Raw genomic sequence first — 16,510 nt, 5'->3', positions numbered from 1 at the left:
TCTCTGAGGAACTTCTGGAGGATTTTGTAGATAAATTCCCAAAAAAAAAAGCCTGATTGAATTCCCGGAGGAGCTACTGCTGGAGCTCTCGGAGGAATTTTCAGAGGAAGGGCCGTTGGAATACCCGGAGTTGAATTTCTAGAGGAACTTCCGAAATCCCATTTCCCGTGAAATTCCTGCCATATATCGTCCAGGAATTTCCTGTGAAGTTCTTGGAGGGATTCCCGGAGGAACTCTTGGAAAAACTCCTGGAGGAGCTCCCGGAGGAACTCCCAAAAGCGCTTCCGGAAGAATTCTCACAAGGAAGTCCTGAACTAATTCTTGGAGAAGTTCATGAAGGAATTTCTGGATAAATATCTGAAGGAATTCCCGGAAAAATACCAGAAGAAATTAATGCAGAAATTCCCAGATGAAATGCTGAAGAAATTACCGGAGGTTAGTTCTGAAGAAATTCCTGGAAGAACTCTTGAAAGATATCTTGGAGGAACTCTCAAATTAATATCCGAATGAAATTCTGGAGTAAATTTGTAGTGAAATCCGGAAAGCATTCTAGGACAATTCCGCGGAAAAATTTCGGAATGGAATTTATAGAGAAGTACCTGAAGCAATTCCCGGGAAAAAAAACCTGGAAAAATTTTCGAGGACATACATGGACGAACTCCTGGAGAAATTTCTAAAGAAATTTTTAGATGAATTCTTGAAGGATATTCTGAAGTAATAGAGGAAAGAATTCCCGAATGAAATCCTAGAGGATTTCGCTATTAAATTTATGGAGGTATTCCCGGAAAAACTCCTGAAAGTTATCCTAGAGGAATTGAAGGAAGAGTTCCTGGAGGACCGGAGACGAGCCAGCCTCGGGCTGAAAGTCTCCTTAATAAAGACAAAACAAACAAGTTCCTGGAGGAATGCCCGGAGAAGTTCCTAGAAGAATTTCCGAAGGATTTTTTTATAAATTTTACAAGTGAAATTATGGAGCGAAATCGGAGAATTTCCGTCATAAATTTCTGAAGAAACTTCTGGCGGAATTTTGGGAGGAAATTCCGTTTGTATTCTTGAAGGTACTCTCGAATGTATTCCTGAAGGAAATGCCGGAGATTTTTCTGGAAGAATAGCCAAAGAAATGTCTAGAAGGAGAAATTGGAGAAGAAAAGAAATCTTCAAGGAATTTCCTCATGAATTTCCTAAAAAACAAATTTAGTGAGGGGTTTCTAGATAAGGAGAAATTACAATTACATGAGAAAGATTTTCGAACGATTTTTAGAGGAATTTGTGGATAAGTGGAGGAATTTAGAAGTTCCCAGGGGAGCTTCTAGAAGGATTTCAAGGAGAATTCTTGAGCCCGAAATTTTTTGAGTTCTTTTGCCCCAAACTGCCCCCTCTGGCTACGCCCTTGTATAATTCCCATCATTGCTTTGTAAAATCATGAAGTTTGAGGTGTCACATGACATATTTTGAATCAATTTAGAAAATGGTTATTCCGTTGTCATAATTGAAACAGATTTTACGACCGTAATTGTGGTGAATGATTTGTTTATCGGCTTTATCGGTCATTTCTACTCAAAGTATGAGGGAGTAGATAATCGAAAGATAATTGAAAATCATCAGATTGAAAGCCGTTCGCTAGGGCGCGAACAAGTATGAAGCGATAGATTTCACCATCTCACCATCTATTAAACAGCACACAATCGAAGCGTGAATCTTCTTGCCTAACGTCCTGGTTGTGGACGGCTTGGTTAGTGGTATGGAAACCACCGTGCCAAGACAGGTCTGGGATCCATCCGGATGGAATGCAACTTGTTGCGAAAGAATCGGTCAAGAAATGCGATTTTTACAGCAGTTTAGATTTTTGAAAGCCCTCAAAAACAGACGTTGGGGACGGAAAGGTTAATGAACACTAAGCTGCGAGGCGGCTCTGTCCCAGTGTGGGGATGTAATGCCAATAAGAAGAAGAAGAAGTGTCTACAAAATGTGTACATACTAGGGTGTCCCAAAAAACACTTTGTTCGAAAAGTCATGGTGCTCAAGCCTCAAATGACTCTAACATCTGGAGCATTGGTAGAACAATCCAAAATTCTAAAAAATAGTTTTTGAAGAAAAAAAAGCTGTTTTTTATATATTGGCTATTTTTGCCACATTTTAATCACTTTTTCAATCGTTAAATATTTTTTTAACTTTTTGTGGACCATAATGGGTGTCATACATGGTTATACGGTTGGTATTATGCAATAATATGACCTCTAAAATCATTAAAATATTACAAAAATGCATTTTTATTTCGATAATTTTCGCAGAAATTCACCACGTGTTCGTAAAATAATTTTTTCTCGTACTTTGTCAACCGTTATTCGAAAAGTATTCTTAATATGGAAAGTTTTCGAGAAACAGATCGAAAAAAATATTAGAACGTGGCTGAGATATTAAAGTTTTAGCAAACTTTTAAGGTTTTTAAAACCATTATTTTTTCTAATCTTTCAAAATTAAACAATATTTTGGTGATTATTTCAACAATTTTGATTCATTATTCATGAGGATAAAAATTATCCAATCAAAACCGATTATTATTTAGGTATGGCAGTCTAACAAGCAAGCTAAGCTATGTTGCCATGGATTTTTGGAGTGTAGAATTATGCTGTCATCCATTCCCAGTTGTCTTGACGTAACACTGACATGGGCCATTTTGCGAACTTCTCATGTAGTTGTGATAAGTAAATCCTATTTTCGCTAGATCGAATTACAGTTTACAATTCCGTTCAAAACAAATGTATGCTTCTAAATATATTTATATTTGGCTTACATGTTGGTAGTTTACTTAATATTGTATGTTATGGAATTTGTCAACTTTGTTCTAATTTAATCGGCTCTCGTATTTTGGTTGAAATGACCAGCTGGGATCATAGTTTTGTTAAAGACAAGATTTGCTTTTAATAATCGAACGAAGTACAGTATCCGGAAAGTGTAAATATGTCAGAGTTTTGAAAACGCATAATTTTATTTTAAAACCAACCAGTTTCTTCCAACCAAATATAATACGCAGCTTTATGTTTTAGGTCGAAGTATTTTTTCCAGGAGTCAACAATTCCAGTACACACTTGGAGACGCATACTATTGATGTGAAGCTTTATTGCATGATGATTTTCAGCCGAGATGTCTGAACGGCGTCAGCGTATAGGGATAATATTTAGATTTAAGGCAGGAATTTCGCTTTCATGCCCAAATCCCGTAAATCTCGCCCATGGGGACCAATTCCCGTGACACGTTTTCCGAGCTGTAAACCAGCCTTCAATTCCAATGCTTTTTTTATAAATCAACTTAGTTCCTGTACTCCGAGGTGTAAGTTCTGCTTCATTCGACAATGATTTTCACATATTTCATGCACAACTAATTAGCCATCACTGCACCAAAGAATAAAGATGAATGCTAGTTTGTTTTTCCGAAAATAAATATATTCAGAAGAAGCCTCGTGAGAAGCACGATGAAAAGATGTCCATGGTTATCTAAAATCCGCAGTATTGTTATGAATGCTCAACCCAGGTAACAAAACCTGGCGCTAACTAGTTTATTGGGTTGCGCATTGAGCATGAAGTGTCTGTGCTGGTTCAAACTCAATAGTATTTATTTTTCTAATTGGTCCTAACTAACTTACATTCATTCTACTTTGGGACAATTATTAACATTGGAAAGTGGGAGCTCACGACTCAAAGTTCATATGTTCACGCACCATTCAGAGCAGAAGGTGCTCGACCTGCAGCGATTAGCTCTACATCGGGACGCTGCCGCTCAACAATACATTCAGACGATGATTTCGATCACAAGCCTCCAATTCCATTTGAAAAGTTCCAGAAAGTGAGACATTGTCAACTTCGTCCTCGCTTGCGCAACTAATCAACATAAGAAAAATAAACCTACACCGAAGATTTGGTTGTAATCCATCGTAAGAATAAACTTTAATTGGTCAGTGTTTTTCAATCAATATTTCTTAGCGAAAAAAAACTTCGAATTAGACACATAATTCTTAGCTTAGGACTTTTTTTATTACGTTAGCAATTATAATAAAATATAGACTAAATATAAATTAAACACGCCAGGCTTTACCACAAAGAATTACTTGGATTTCCGATTTCAGAACATTGAACTGAACACTGTTGTAACTGTATAAAATACCTCTCCTAGATTTTCAGTGGAACCAGCTAGTAGTCTCTAATCGTCGGTTCAGTTTTAGCGCCAACTTTGAGGAACCAGAACACACAGCTCGCCCAAGTTTAATTTGAATATTTTTGAGCTATTGGGATCTGATTATTATGGATCAAATGTTAAAAAAAACTCTCTCTTACACTGCGTATTGTTTGGGAATTATCATGTAATAGAACATCATCTGAGCGCGGGTGCTAGAATTATTGTTGCCGGAAAACGTGACATCGACCTAAAATATAAAAATTGTAGTTTTATTTGTAATTTTTTTCATAAAGAATAAGTTTTTAATTGTTAAAAACTAGTTACAAAAATTGTTCTCCATTTCCTTCGAGTAATTCCATTTTTCAGAATAAATAAACAATGTGAAAATGGTAGCTCTGAGTTACCAGCGTCGGAAACAGTTCAGCGTCGGAAGCAGTTACTGTCAGATTTTTTATAGCAGTCGCCATTATGGCTAGCGTGGAAAGCTGGATAATAAACAAGTAATGGGCAAATCTACTACCGATTTTTTTGAAAATATTTTGCAGGTAACAAAGAACCAACCTTTGGAAAAAGAGTGTTTAACACCTTAAATAAACAAAAATTATTACAATAATACAGCACACACTAGTAACTATGGAAACCATTATTTTTCTTTAGTATTCTAAGATCGCTTTGACCGGTTGAATATATGTAAGAATGTATTTATGATATATTATCACAAAAATGGCATAATTTAAATTGACTTCTTTTCAAAACCACGTGTTAGAAGCATTACCTAGGTTCATTGCCATACCGCCACCGTTGTCTGCCACAATGGGTGTTCTTCGTAGTCCTGCCGCCACCTTTGAATCACCTCACGCTCGTTTGTAAGAAGGTTCTCATTTATGTCCTTACACATATCGGGCTGTGGCACGTGGCCCTTACGTGAACGGTTCAACTTCTCATAGAACTTTCGCGCATTATTAGCGCGGTACAGTTCCTCCGTCTCTTCACGATCTCGATCTTCCTGCTGGCGCTTTCCTCCGAAAAAGAGTTTTGTCTGTTCCGCGCCCGTTTGTATCGTGCCTCGTTCGCCCTCGTGCGGTGTTGCAGCAATCTCGCCTATGATGCATTCTTCTCCTCAACTAACTGCTCACATTCGCCGTCATACCAGTCGTTTCTCTGATCCGGAGCCACTGTGCCTAGTGCAGCGGTAGCGGTGCTTCCAATGGCGGATCGAATAACTCTCCAACCATCTTCAAGAGATGCTGCGCCTAGCTGCTCTTCAGTTGGGAGTGCCACTTCCAGCTGCTGCGCGTAGTCTTGGGCTAGTCTACCGTCTTGTAGCCGCCCAATGTTTAGCCAGCGACGGACGACTCCGACGCGTGTTGTACACCGTCGAGAGTTTTGAGCGCAGACATACTGCAACGAGGTAGTGGTCGGATTCAATATTTGCACTGCGGTAAGTGCGTACGTTCTTGATGTCGGAGAAGAATGTACCGTCGATTAGATCGTGTTCGATTTGGTTTTCCGTTTCTTGATTAGGTGATTTCCATGTGGCCTTGTGGATATTTTTGCGGGGGAAGAAAGTGCTTCGGACTACATTCTGCAGAAGGCTGCAAAGTTTGGCCAATGTCGTTCGATGTGGTATGCAGACTAACCGGTCCGATTGCCGGTCCATACATTTCCTCCCTTCCTACCTGAGCGCTCATGTCACCGATGACGATTTTGACGTCCCGCAGTGGGCATCCATCGTATGTCTGCTCCAGCTGTGCATAGAACACTTCTTTCTCGTCGTCGGGTCTCCCTTCGTGTGGGCTGTGCACGTTGATGATGCTATAGTTGAAGAATCGGCCTTTTATCCTCAGCTTGCACATCCTTCCATTGATTGGCTGCCACCCAATCACGCGTTGGCGCATCTTGCCCAGCACTATGAAGCCGGTTCTTAGCTCGTTAGTGGTGCGAAGCCTAGCGACTTGCAGTTCCATGTTCAAAGCTTCCAATCGTGATCCTTTATTCGTCGCCTAGGTCGTTGCCGATTGTATCGAGTCGTATCCCCAGTGGCACAGTTCAGATCGATTTGGTTGCAGCAACCCCAATATGACTGGATTTAGTCACATATGAGTTACAGTGACTGAGATGTGACAAGTGTGCTACTCGGGATTATCTTCTACGTCGTTCGGCGGTGGGCCTCCTATCTCGGCGGTGGGCCGTCGTGTCAGGTCTGTTTAGCGTCCCACCTCACACCAGGACTTGGGCTTGTGCACTTCGAGCAGCACACGGTCGCTTTAGCGGAGCCTACTTGCGGATACATGCAGCTTTTTATAGAATTTTAACAGAGCCCACTGTCAAACCCGACCACATCCTAGGCAGGCACCACAACTAGCAGATGGCCTGGGGAGGGATCGTCAAGCCCTTGGACATAGTCCCTGCTGCCCGTATTTAAAAAATGGCGGGCCATATTACAGTTGGATAAAGAAAGAAGAAATTAGAAAAAAAACAAAGATTAGTGACAAGGCCTTTGTGCTAACAACAGCTTGTCCATAACTTTGGTCTATCATAGTTGAACTACCTTTGGAAACAAATTCTATGTATTCGAATACTAATGTAGATATAAACTTCTTTACTTTGTAAACCATCATCAAATTTCTAGCTGCAAATCAGTCATTTAAATGGCTCCCAAATCTACCTTTACACCGCCCAAGTGTCAACCTTTTTTTTGCTCATCACAGCTCTCCATCTCTAGAACAGCACTCCACAATAACAGAAACCGCAGTAAGCTAACGAAGTAATTTCTACCCTGCTCCAAAAGCCCCGCTCAAGGCATGAGCGCCACACCAGGTACGAAAATATGCATGCCAAGCAAACGGATAAGAATAACCTCCAGTTCACAGGAATGCAGTTTCCCTACGGCCACCACTGGTGCCATAATCACGTCTCGGGAAGCTTTTTTTTCTTCCTAATAGTTCGTCTCACCCAACCAACCAAGCTGAACCATGTCCAACTTGCTGCGGCCTGTAAATTAATCTTGAAATAAAAATAGATTGCAGAGAAAATTGGCGCGGAAGTGTTTTATAATCTCCCACGGCGAGCGTAATACTCATTCCGTTTATCTTGGTTTTCCTTTTTGTTACAGGCGTCCTGCGGGGAACAATTTCTAAGTAAAGCGGCTCCGACGGACGAGTGGGCAGAACCCCGGCCCGACCAGAATCCATCCACCGAGAACATGGAATATCTAGATGAGCAAATTGAGTGAGGAACAGTGCTAACCAGTGTCCTAAAGTGATTAACTGTGCTACCGTGTGTGCGTGGGAAGAGAGGGGTGGAAATTTGGGAAATACTAAAAAGAATAAAAAACAATTATCAAAATGAGATCGGATTTGACGGACGATAGGAATATTCTGCAAATAGCAGCAGCCGAAATCGCCGAATCGTCTGACACTAGTGGATTCTTCGAAATCAACAGCAACGGATCTAACGGCCAGAATGGACACCGATCAGACGACCTGTTGCAGCTACCAAATGAATACTTAACTGGCAGTAATCAGAGAACCGCTTCCAGACCTAAACGAACCGCAAGGCGACTACAAACGGTAAGTTTTTTTATGCATAGAGTATATATATATTGAGTATTTGCTACTGAAAATTAATCATACCTGGTAAAAATATTGTACGAAAACATTAATTGTGAGGATGAAAATTGTCACGAACATGCTGTGACTATCGTCGGCCTACAGTTGAGAAACGAAATGCATCTAGAACACCAAGTTGAGAGTTGGCTATAACCTAATTGTCGTTAGCAATAAACATGAGCTATACTTGACTATTATTTTTGTTAATATATTGTTCATTTCCTTCCTTATCCCCAAATCATATAAATGAAAAGAACCATATAAATATCAAGTTTCAATGCACCAAAAATCTCCTGCCCAGGTCTAAAAAAAAATCTAATTTATTTAATTCTCAACTATGGAGTGCTTTTTTTGCAAATATGGAAACAAAACATTTGTTTTTTTTCATATTTATTCTAAAAAAAATACCAAGATAATATGTGTTTTCTCATTCGTTAGAATGTCCCAATAACAGAAAATATGCTTTAGAATTTTCCAATTATACAACAAGAATAGATTGTGTAGCATCTTTAAATGGGTAACATATATAACATCCAAAATAACTAAACCAGGTCCTTCATTTGCATTGAAACGAGTATTCTGTGTGTCCTTCTCGGCAGGAGTGTACCCTCGATCCGGACATGACCGACTCGAGCTCGCAGAGTGACGACACTAGTTGCGGCAGCAGCCGCAATGGAAGCCGCGCCGGTAGCACCCACGGCGGCCGGCACGTTTCTTCCCATTCCAGTCATCATCTGCAAACCAGCGCGGCGGCAGCCGCACGTCGTCGAAAAGGCGTCCTCAATGCCAAGGAACGGAACCTGCGGCGGCTCGAGTCCAACGAGCGGGAACGGATGAGAATGCACAGCCTCAATGACGCATTTCAGGTGAGTGTGTGACGATGGCGCATTGTAGGTAACATTGCATTGTGCAATGGGCAACCAACGAGAACATTTGGTGGGTTCTTATGGCCGCAATTGTAGGTTGGCGAATGATGCCGTATCCTTAAAACTCCTACACTATTTTGCTTGATTAAAACTGTTTCAGCTTTTTTTCTGAGAACTTAACAAAGATTAAATTAAAACTGTTTCTCCAAATATTACCAAACGTGCATCACAAGTATACATACTAGAGTGGGCGCAGTTGTATGGAAAAACGCAAGCTTCCAATCAAGTGAGATCAAGTTTGTTCTGACTCGTTGTGGGCCCCAATTCAACTATCCAAAAGAGGGGCTCGATTGGTTGCGTCCCCGCTTTGCGCATCCGTTTAAAATTTATATGGAGATTAGTATGGGAAAACGTACTTTTTGCATTTATGCTCCAATCGGCTTCAATTTATCGCCAAACCCCGTCTCTCAATACGTTTGCTTATAGTGCAGGATACCGAAATACTTTGCTGAAAAAAGTAGATTGCCGGCAAGTCTACAAAAAAATATAACGCTTCGAAGATGGATTGTTCAAACAGTGTGCAAGAAATCAATGTTTCTATATCAGACTATATGGTTGTCAGAGGGTAAACAACCCTTCTTCCTCCTTGTCCAGATTTTTACAATGAGAAATGATTTGGAATAACTCCAATAAGTTCCCCAACCCGATAAGATCAATAATTTTAGGATAGTACTCAATTAAACTATTAGTCCACGAATGTTGGCAGAATAAATGATTGTTTGCATATGGTTTAAACAATCAAACTTCGAGACGTTATAACTTTTTTTTGTGGAAGTTCCAGCAACGTACCTTCTTCAGCAAAGTTCTTTGGCATTTATTGGGTTATACTCTAACGCAATGTACCAATTGGTTCACGATGAACTGAAACATTTAGGAGTAAAAAAATGTACTTTTTCCCATACTAATTCCCATACAAACTTCAAACGCGATGCGGAAAGCGAGGAAGCGACCAATCGGGGCCAAACTCTGCACAGCTGTTTAGGACATTAAAGTGATCCAAATTTTGAATTTTTTGCCCCCCGATGCATAGGGGAAGGTGGGGAAACTTGATCCCCGGGGAGACTTGATGTATAGTTATTTTATCGGCAATACCAAAAATGTTGGAAAGCCTTGTATGCGATTGACTCAATGCTTGAAAAAAAAACGATCTGCAACGACCATTTTGCCAGAATTCGTGTCGAGGACAACACAATGTATGATGGACTGACGAGCTCGGTGGTCTAGTGGCTACCGCTTCTGCCTTATAAGCCGGAGATCGTCAATTCCAGGCTCGTCCTTTTCCTACTTTGTATTTCTATTTTAGTTCTTTCTGTGTTTCACGTTCTACCAAAACGATTCCTACTATTATAACCTTCCACACAATCCCAAAACCTCCCGTGGCACCTATGAGAGGTCGTAGAGTTCTCTGCATCTTTCTTAAGCAGGTGTCCAACAAACCATCCTTACCCTTCCTCAGCATTCGCAAGAACGTGGCCAGGACAGATCTCGACTAGTGGAGGGTGCATTGCTTCCATCTACGAGATAGTGATTAGATCCAAATCAATATCTGTGGTAACGGATGAAAGTGATGCTACTCTCATACAATAGTCTTTGCTTGGTAGAACAATAAATAAACTCATCGACTACATGAAATACTTCTCAATGACACGTGACATTTTGGAGAGTTTTCACTTTTCAGCCGCAGATTTTATATTTAGAGTAATGTACCCTTGGACAAAAATATAGCCCTACTCAAGCATTATGAGTACATCTAAAATTATGAAGTAAATTTGGCTTCTGAAGAAAGTTATGAACAAATTAGTCAAATGACATGCAGATGACATTTCACAAGCCTGCTTGCAAGCATCAAAACGTTTTTTTTTTTTTTTTTTTAACTAATTTTATTTGCTAATTATCTAATACATGCATTCATCTCCTAGACTAGGTGTTCCGTGTTTTCTTAACACTATCATCCTTATTTGCTATGTTACGCTTTTAGTTATTATTAATACATTTCAATTGCCTCTGGCAGTTAGAATTTTTTCCTCTGGTTGAATTGAACCATGTAGCAATTACAATGTTTTCAACTTAAACTAAACTTAACCTATTTTATACTAAGGGTACAAGGAGTTAATCGTTGCAATAGAAGATTGCAACGATTTTTTTCTAAAATTGGAAATTATTTTGTTGGACATTTGTTGCAATGTCTCAATATTAGAAATTCTATGAAGTTCATTGGTACTATACCACGGAGGCAACTTCAGAATCATTTTCAAAATTTTATTTTGAATCCTCTGGAGTGCCTTCTTTCTGGTATTGCAGCAACTAGCCCATATTGGCACAGCATACAACATGGCAGGTCTAAAAATTTGTTTGTAAATCAAAAGTTTGTTCTTAAGACAAAGTTTTGATTTTCTGTTTATAGGCACTTAATATATTTGTTACATTTGGCTTGAAGGCCTTCAATGTGATTTTTAAAAGTTAATCTAGCAGAAGTCCTAAATATTTAGCTTCGCTAGACCAATTAATTGGAACCCCATTCATAGTGACAATATGTCTGCTAGAAGGTTTCAAATAAGAAGCTCTCGGCTTATGTGGAAAAATTATAAGCTGAGTTTTGGAAGCATTCGGGGAAATTTTCCATTTTTGCAAGTAAGTGGAGAAAATATCCAAACTTTTTTGCAATCTACTACAAATGACACGAAGGCTTCGCCCTTTGGCTGAAAGGCCCGTGTCATCTGCAAACAAAGATTTTGACACCTGGTGGTAAATCAGGTAAGTCAGAAGTAAAATGTTATACAATATGGGCCCCAGTATGCTGCCTTTGGGAACCCAGCCCTTACAGGTAATCTATCAGATTTAGTATTCTGATAGTTTACCTGCAGTGAAACAATCTGATAAATAATTTTGGATCAGTTTAATGATGTACAGAGGAAAATTAAAATTCATCAATTTTACAATCAAACCTTCATGCCAAACACTGTCAAATGCTTTCTCTATATCAAGAAGAGCAACTCCAGTCGAATATCCTTCAGATTTGTTGAGCCGAATTAAGTTCGTTACTCTTAATAACAGATGAGTGGTTGAATGCCCATGGCGAAAACCAAATTGCTCATCAGCAAAAATAGACTTGTCATTAATATGAACCATCATTCTATTTAAAATAATCTTTTCAAACAGTTTGCTTATTGAAGAAAGCAAACTGATTGAGCGATAACTAGAAGCCTCAGCTGGATTTTGTCCGGCTTCAAAATTGGAACAACTTTGGCGTTTTTCCATTTATCTGGAAAGTATGCCAATTGAAAACATTTGTTAAATAAATTAACCAAAAAGGATAAAGAGCTCTCAGGAAGTTTTTGATAAGTATGTAGAAAATACCATCATCACCCAGGGCTTTCATATTTTTAAATTTTCTAGTAATAGATCTCACTTCATCCAAATTGGTTCCCAACGAAGGGTCAAAATATTCTCTTGATTGAGAATGTCTTCGAAGCTCCGTGTAACCTGATCCTCAATTGGACTAGTGAGACCTAGACTAAAATTATGGGCACTCTCAAACTGCTGAGCAAGTTTTGAGCCTTTTCACCATTTGTTAATAAAATTTTATTTCCCTCTTTAAGCGCTGGAATTGGCATTTGAAGTTTTTAAAAATTTTCGTTAATTTCCAAAAGGGTTTCGAACTGGGATCCAACTTCGAGACATTATTCTCAAAGTTGGTATTTCTCAGAATAGCGAAACGTTTTTAATTTCATTTTGCAAATCTCGCCAAATAACTTTCAACGCGGGATCGCGAGTTCTTTAGTATTGCCTTCGCCTCACATTTTAAGACGGATCAGTAGCTGAAGATCGTCGTCAATAATAATGGAGTTGAATTTAACTTCACATTTCGAATTGCAATGCCTCTGGCTTCGACAATTAAATTTGTCAAAGATACGAGAGCATTATCAATATCACTTTTGGTATCGAGAGGAATATCAACATCAAAATTCCTATCGATATACGTTTTATATAAATCCCAATCAGCTCTATGATAATTAAAAGTAGAGCTGATTGGATTATAACTCAGCTTCTTGTGAGATTTCAAATGTCACAGGAAGGTGATCAGAGTCAAAGTCAGCATGAGTTACCAATTGGCCACACAGCTGACTTGAATCCGTTAAAACTAAATCAATTGTAGAAGGATTTCGACTGGAAGAAAAACAAGTTGGTCCATTGGGATATTGAATAGTATAATATCCCGCAGAATAATCTTCAAATAAAATTTTACCATTGGAATTGCTTTGAGCATTATTCCATGAACGGTGTTTGGCATTGAAGTCACCAATTACGAAGAATTTTGATTTGTTGCGAGTCAGAATTTGAAGATCAGCTTTCAACAAATTCTTTTGCTGCCCATTGCATTGAAAATGCAAGTAGGCTGCAATGAAGGAAAATTGTCCAAAATTTGTTTCAACAGAAACTCCCAAGGTTTCAAAAACTTTGGTTTCAAACGAAGAAAATAATTTATGTTTGATACGTCTATTAATGACAATGGCGACCCCACCACAGGCGCTGTCAAGACGATCATTTCTGTAGATAAAATAGTTTGGATCTCTTTTAATGGAGAGTCCTGGTTTTAAATACGTTTCAGTTATAATGGCAATATGCATTATGAACTGAAAGGAAGTTGAATAATTCATCTTCCTTACCCTTTAGAGAGCGGGCATTCCAATTTAGAACTTTCACACAATTATTTGGATACATTGAAACGGAGTCCGATAACAATTTTTTGTGTGTACTTTATACCAACCTGAACAGCTTCAGGAATGGTATTTGCTTTGAACATTGCATCAATCATGTGATGCAATTGTTCAGTTAAAAAATCAAAATCGGAAGCAGTCATGCTACCTGAATCGGAAACATGACCATTATTTTCCGTTGGGACATGGGTATAAACCTCATTTTGAGAAGAGAAATTTTGTCTACCAGCAGCGATGTTTGCATACGTAGGTACATTCGAAAAATTGGAATTTACTGAAGTGCTTGCTACCCGTTGACGAGCGGCAAAATTTGTTTGTGAATTGTGGTGGGTATGAATTGCTCGACCGGTAACCGGTTTCGAAATTTGAGCCTTTGAAAAATTTCTACCCGTCGAATCTGGGATCCGATTGGAATTTCCCGTCATCAATTTTGCACGGGAATTCAAAACTTTTTTGCGTGAAGGGCATTCCCAGAAATTGGATTTATGATTGCCCCCACAGTTTGCGCACCTAAATTTATTGGAATCTTCTCTCACAGGACATGCGTCCTTGGCGTGAGAGGTTCCACCACAAATCATGCATTTAGCATCCATGTGACAATGTTTGGTTCCATGACCCACCTTTTGGCACTTACGGCACTGGGTAGGGTTTTGGAAATTTTCCCCAGGCCTGCGGAAATGTTCCCATGTAACACGGACATGAGACATAATACAGGCCTTTTCCAAACTTTTCATATTATTTAGTTCACTTTTGTTAAAATGAACTAAATAAAATTCTTGAGAAATGCCCTTCTGGGAAGTACCAGAATGGGATTTCTTTTTCATCTTAATTACTTGGACTGGTGAAAATCCAAGTAATTGAGAAATTTCAATTTTAATCTCATCCAGTGATTTGTCATCACTGGGAGACCTTTCAAGACGACTTTGAACAATCGCTCAGTTTTGTCGTCGTATGTGAAGAATTTATGGCGCTTCTCAGTTAAATAGTGAAGAAGACGTTTGCGATCGTCAAAGGATCCCGGCAAAACGCGGCAGTCACCCTTCCTAGCAATCTGAAATGAAACCTTGATCCCCTGAAGGTTACTCAAGATTTCATTCCGAAAGCCAGAAAACTCGGCAACAGATACCACAATTGGCGGAATCCTTTGTTTCTTCGCATGAATCGAATCACATGGGCTAAAGGTAGATTCGATTTGCTCAATTTCATCATTAATCAAATCGAACTGATTGCTCAGTTCGATAGGAGAAGAAACACTGTCAACATTAGATTTAGAAGGAATATCTGAAGTCTCCAGCTTCCTTCTATTTTTTCCGCGCTTGGGCAGGACGGTCTTGAAACCTTGTTTCTTTGAAGGAAGTGGAGAATTCAGAGACTCCCCTTCCTCTTGTTTTGTTAATACTCATTGCTGAGCGTGGAGACGTGACCTTCTAAGAGGTTTTTCCCAGAACGGTGTCCCTGCAGGATTACCACCGCTTGTCGGAATTTTACTTCCGCAAACGGGTCCAACGTAAAACCGAAGGCACGGGTCCTTGCAGAGATCGTAACGGGATCAGTGGGTACAAATAGCGCTAAGAAGCACCGTTGAAATTAAAATAGCTTCGGGTAGTATTAAAAACTTCCTTCCGCAAAGAGAGAAAGAACCGCACAGCACGAAAGCACGATGCGGTCTGGAGCATCAAAACGTTACGTTTCGTTTTCTATATTGCCGATAACTCATATGCTTTTAGAGCTTGATGGGAAGCGTTGGGGAACGGTTTGCATAAAAGCTACCTCGTACATAGTAATTTCAAACAAACTGCGCATGCTCACCAAAATTAGATCCAAATTAGCTCAAAATTTAGGAGGATTATTAAAATTGCGAATGCAATCAAAAAGTCACAATTTAAATCACTCTATTGGGACACACCAACATGTTCTAAGTGGTGCAATTTTTGGCATAGCATTCGCAGTTTCTTTGAGTAGTCTCTTTTCAACCTGTCTTTACGTTGCGGCAACTTCCCAATACTATGGAACATATCTCAAGCAGTGGAGAACTATCGAGGTATAGTTATTTTATCGGCAATACCAAAAATGTTGGAAAGCCTTGTATGCGATTGACTCAATGCTTGAAAAAAAAACGATCTGCAACGACCATTTTGCCAGAATTCGTGTCGAGGACAACACAATGTATGATGGAACGGACTGTCTGCAGGTGGATGCATTTTACACGGATACGTCAAAAGCATTCGATGTAATTAACACTTACGCCATATTGTCTTAGGAAACCATGGCATTGAAGGATTAATACTTTGCTCACGGCGTGTTTGGTAGAACAATAAAAGAGCAAAAAATGAGCATCGCTAAAATTTCCACTACGTGAAAATATAGCTTCTTAGCTTTCATTTCCTGGGTATTTAAAAAAATCTACGGAGGTTTCAAACAACTTTTTTTTTCTTTTCCAAATGGAACCTGCATTCTAATCTAACACCAGCCCCCAGTTACGAGTCACTCCCAAGTTGAGTCTTTCATTATTTTTTTAAACATTCTTCATGAATCAAAGGCAATAAATGAATATTCTTCTTATTCTTTTATTTTAAGCCTAATTCCAAAGGCTCAGATGTGGACAAGCATAACGGTGCCAAAATTATTAAATCCAACATTTGCCTAGCAAACATTACCGCTTCGCAAAGGTTGAACTCACTAGCATGTTTTAACAGCAATCTTTCCCTGATCCTTCTGGCACTTCTGTTTTGTTACACTTTTTTTATTTGAATGTAATTTATCAAAATTCGTAGAGATTTATCCAAATGTATGAGAATTTACAAATTGATTGTTTAAGCTCGATAAACGATAGAATACCGGGAATCAAGACATAAGGACATTTCCAAGGATGATATTATCAAACCATTTTTACCTACCTGAGCAAGCCAAAAACATGCTGGAGGTGGCTGAGCTGTATCCCCGGTTTTAGACTAGATATTTTTTCGCCACTCCTATGTGGGATAATTTTTTTGGTTTTGAAAGTATGGAAAGTATGGAATATATTAATCATTGGTAAAGCTTTTTGAAATGGCGGTTCTGATCATTGTTCATCTAGATTGTT

General features: G+C 39.2%; 1 protein-coding gene across 1 annotated transcript in view; it reads left to right on the top strand.

The window, feature by feature from the left end:
- Positions 1 to 16,510, top strand: part of LOC134209927 (protein dimmed) — a 132,756-nt gene that overhangs the window by 85,730 nt on the left and 30,516 nt on the right. The window contains exons 2-3 of the mRNA XM_062685944.1: positions 7,289 to 7,745; positions 8,384 to 8,650. Of these exons, the coding sequence (XP_062541928.1) occupies positions 7,521 to 7,745; positions 8,384 to 8,650 (492 nt within the window). The 5' untranslated portion in view covers positions 7,289 to 7,520. The remainder of the gene's footprint in view (positions 1 to 7,288; positions 7,746 to 8,383; positions 8,651 to 16,510) is intronic.

The sequence above is a fragment of the Armigeres subalbatus genome, chromosome 2 (assembly GCF_024139115.2).
Source record: "Armigeres subalbatus isolate Guangzhou_Male chromosome 2, GZ_Asu_2, whole genome shotgun sequence".
In the NCBI taxonomy this organism is placed as follows: Eukaryota; Metazoa; Arthropoda; class Insecta; order Diptera; family Culicidae; genus Armigeres; species Armigeres subalbatus.
This window is presented reverse-complemented; position numbering and strand designations above follow the sequence as displayed.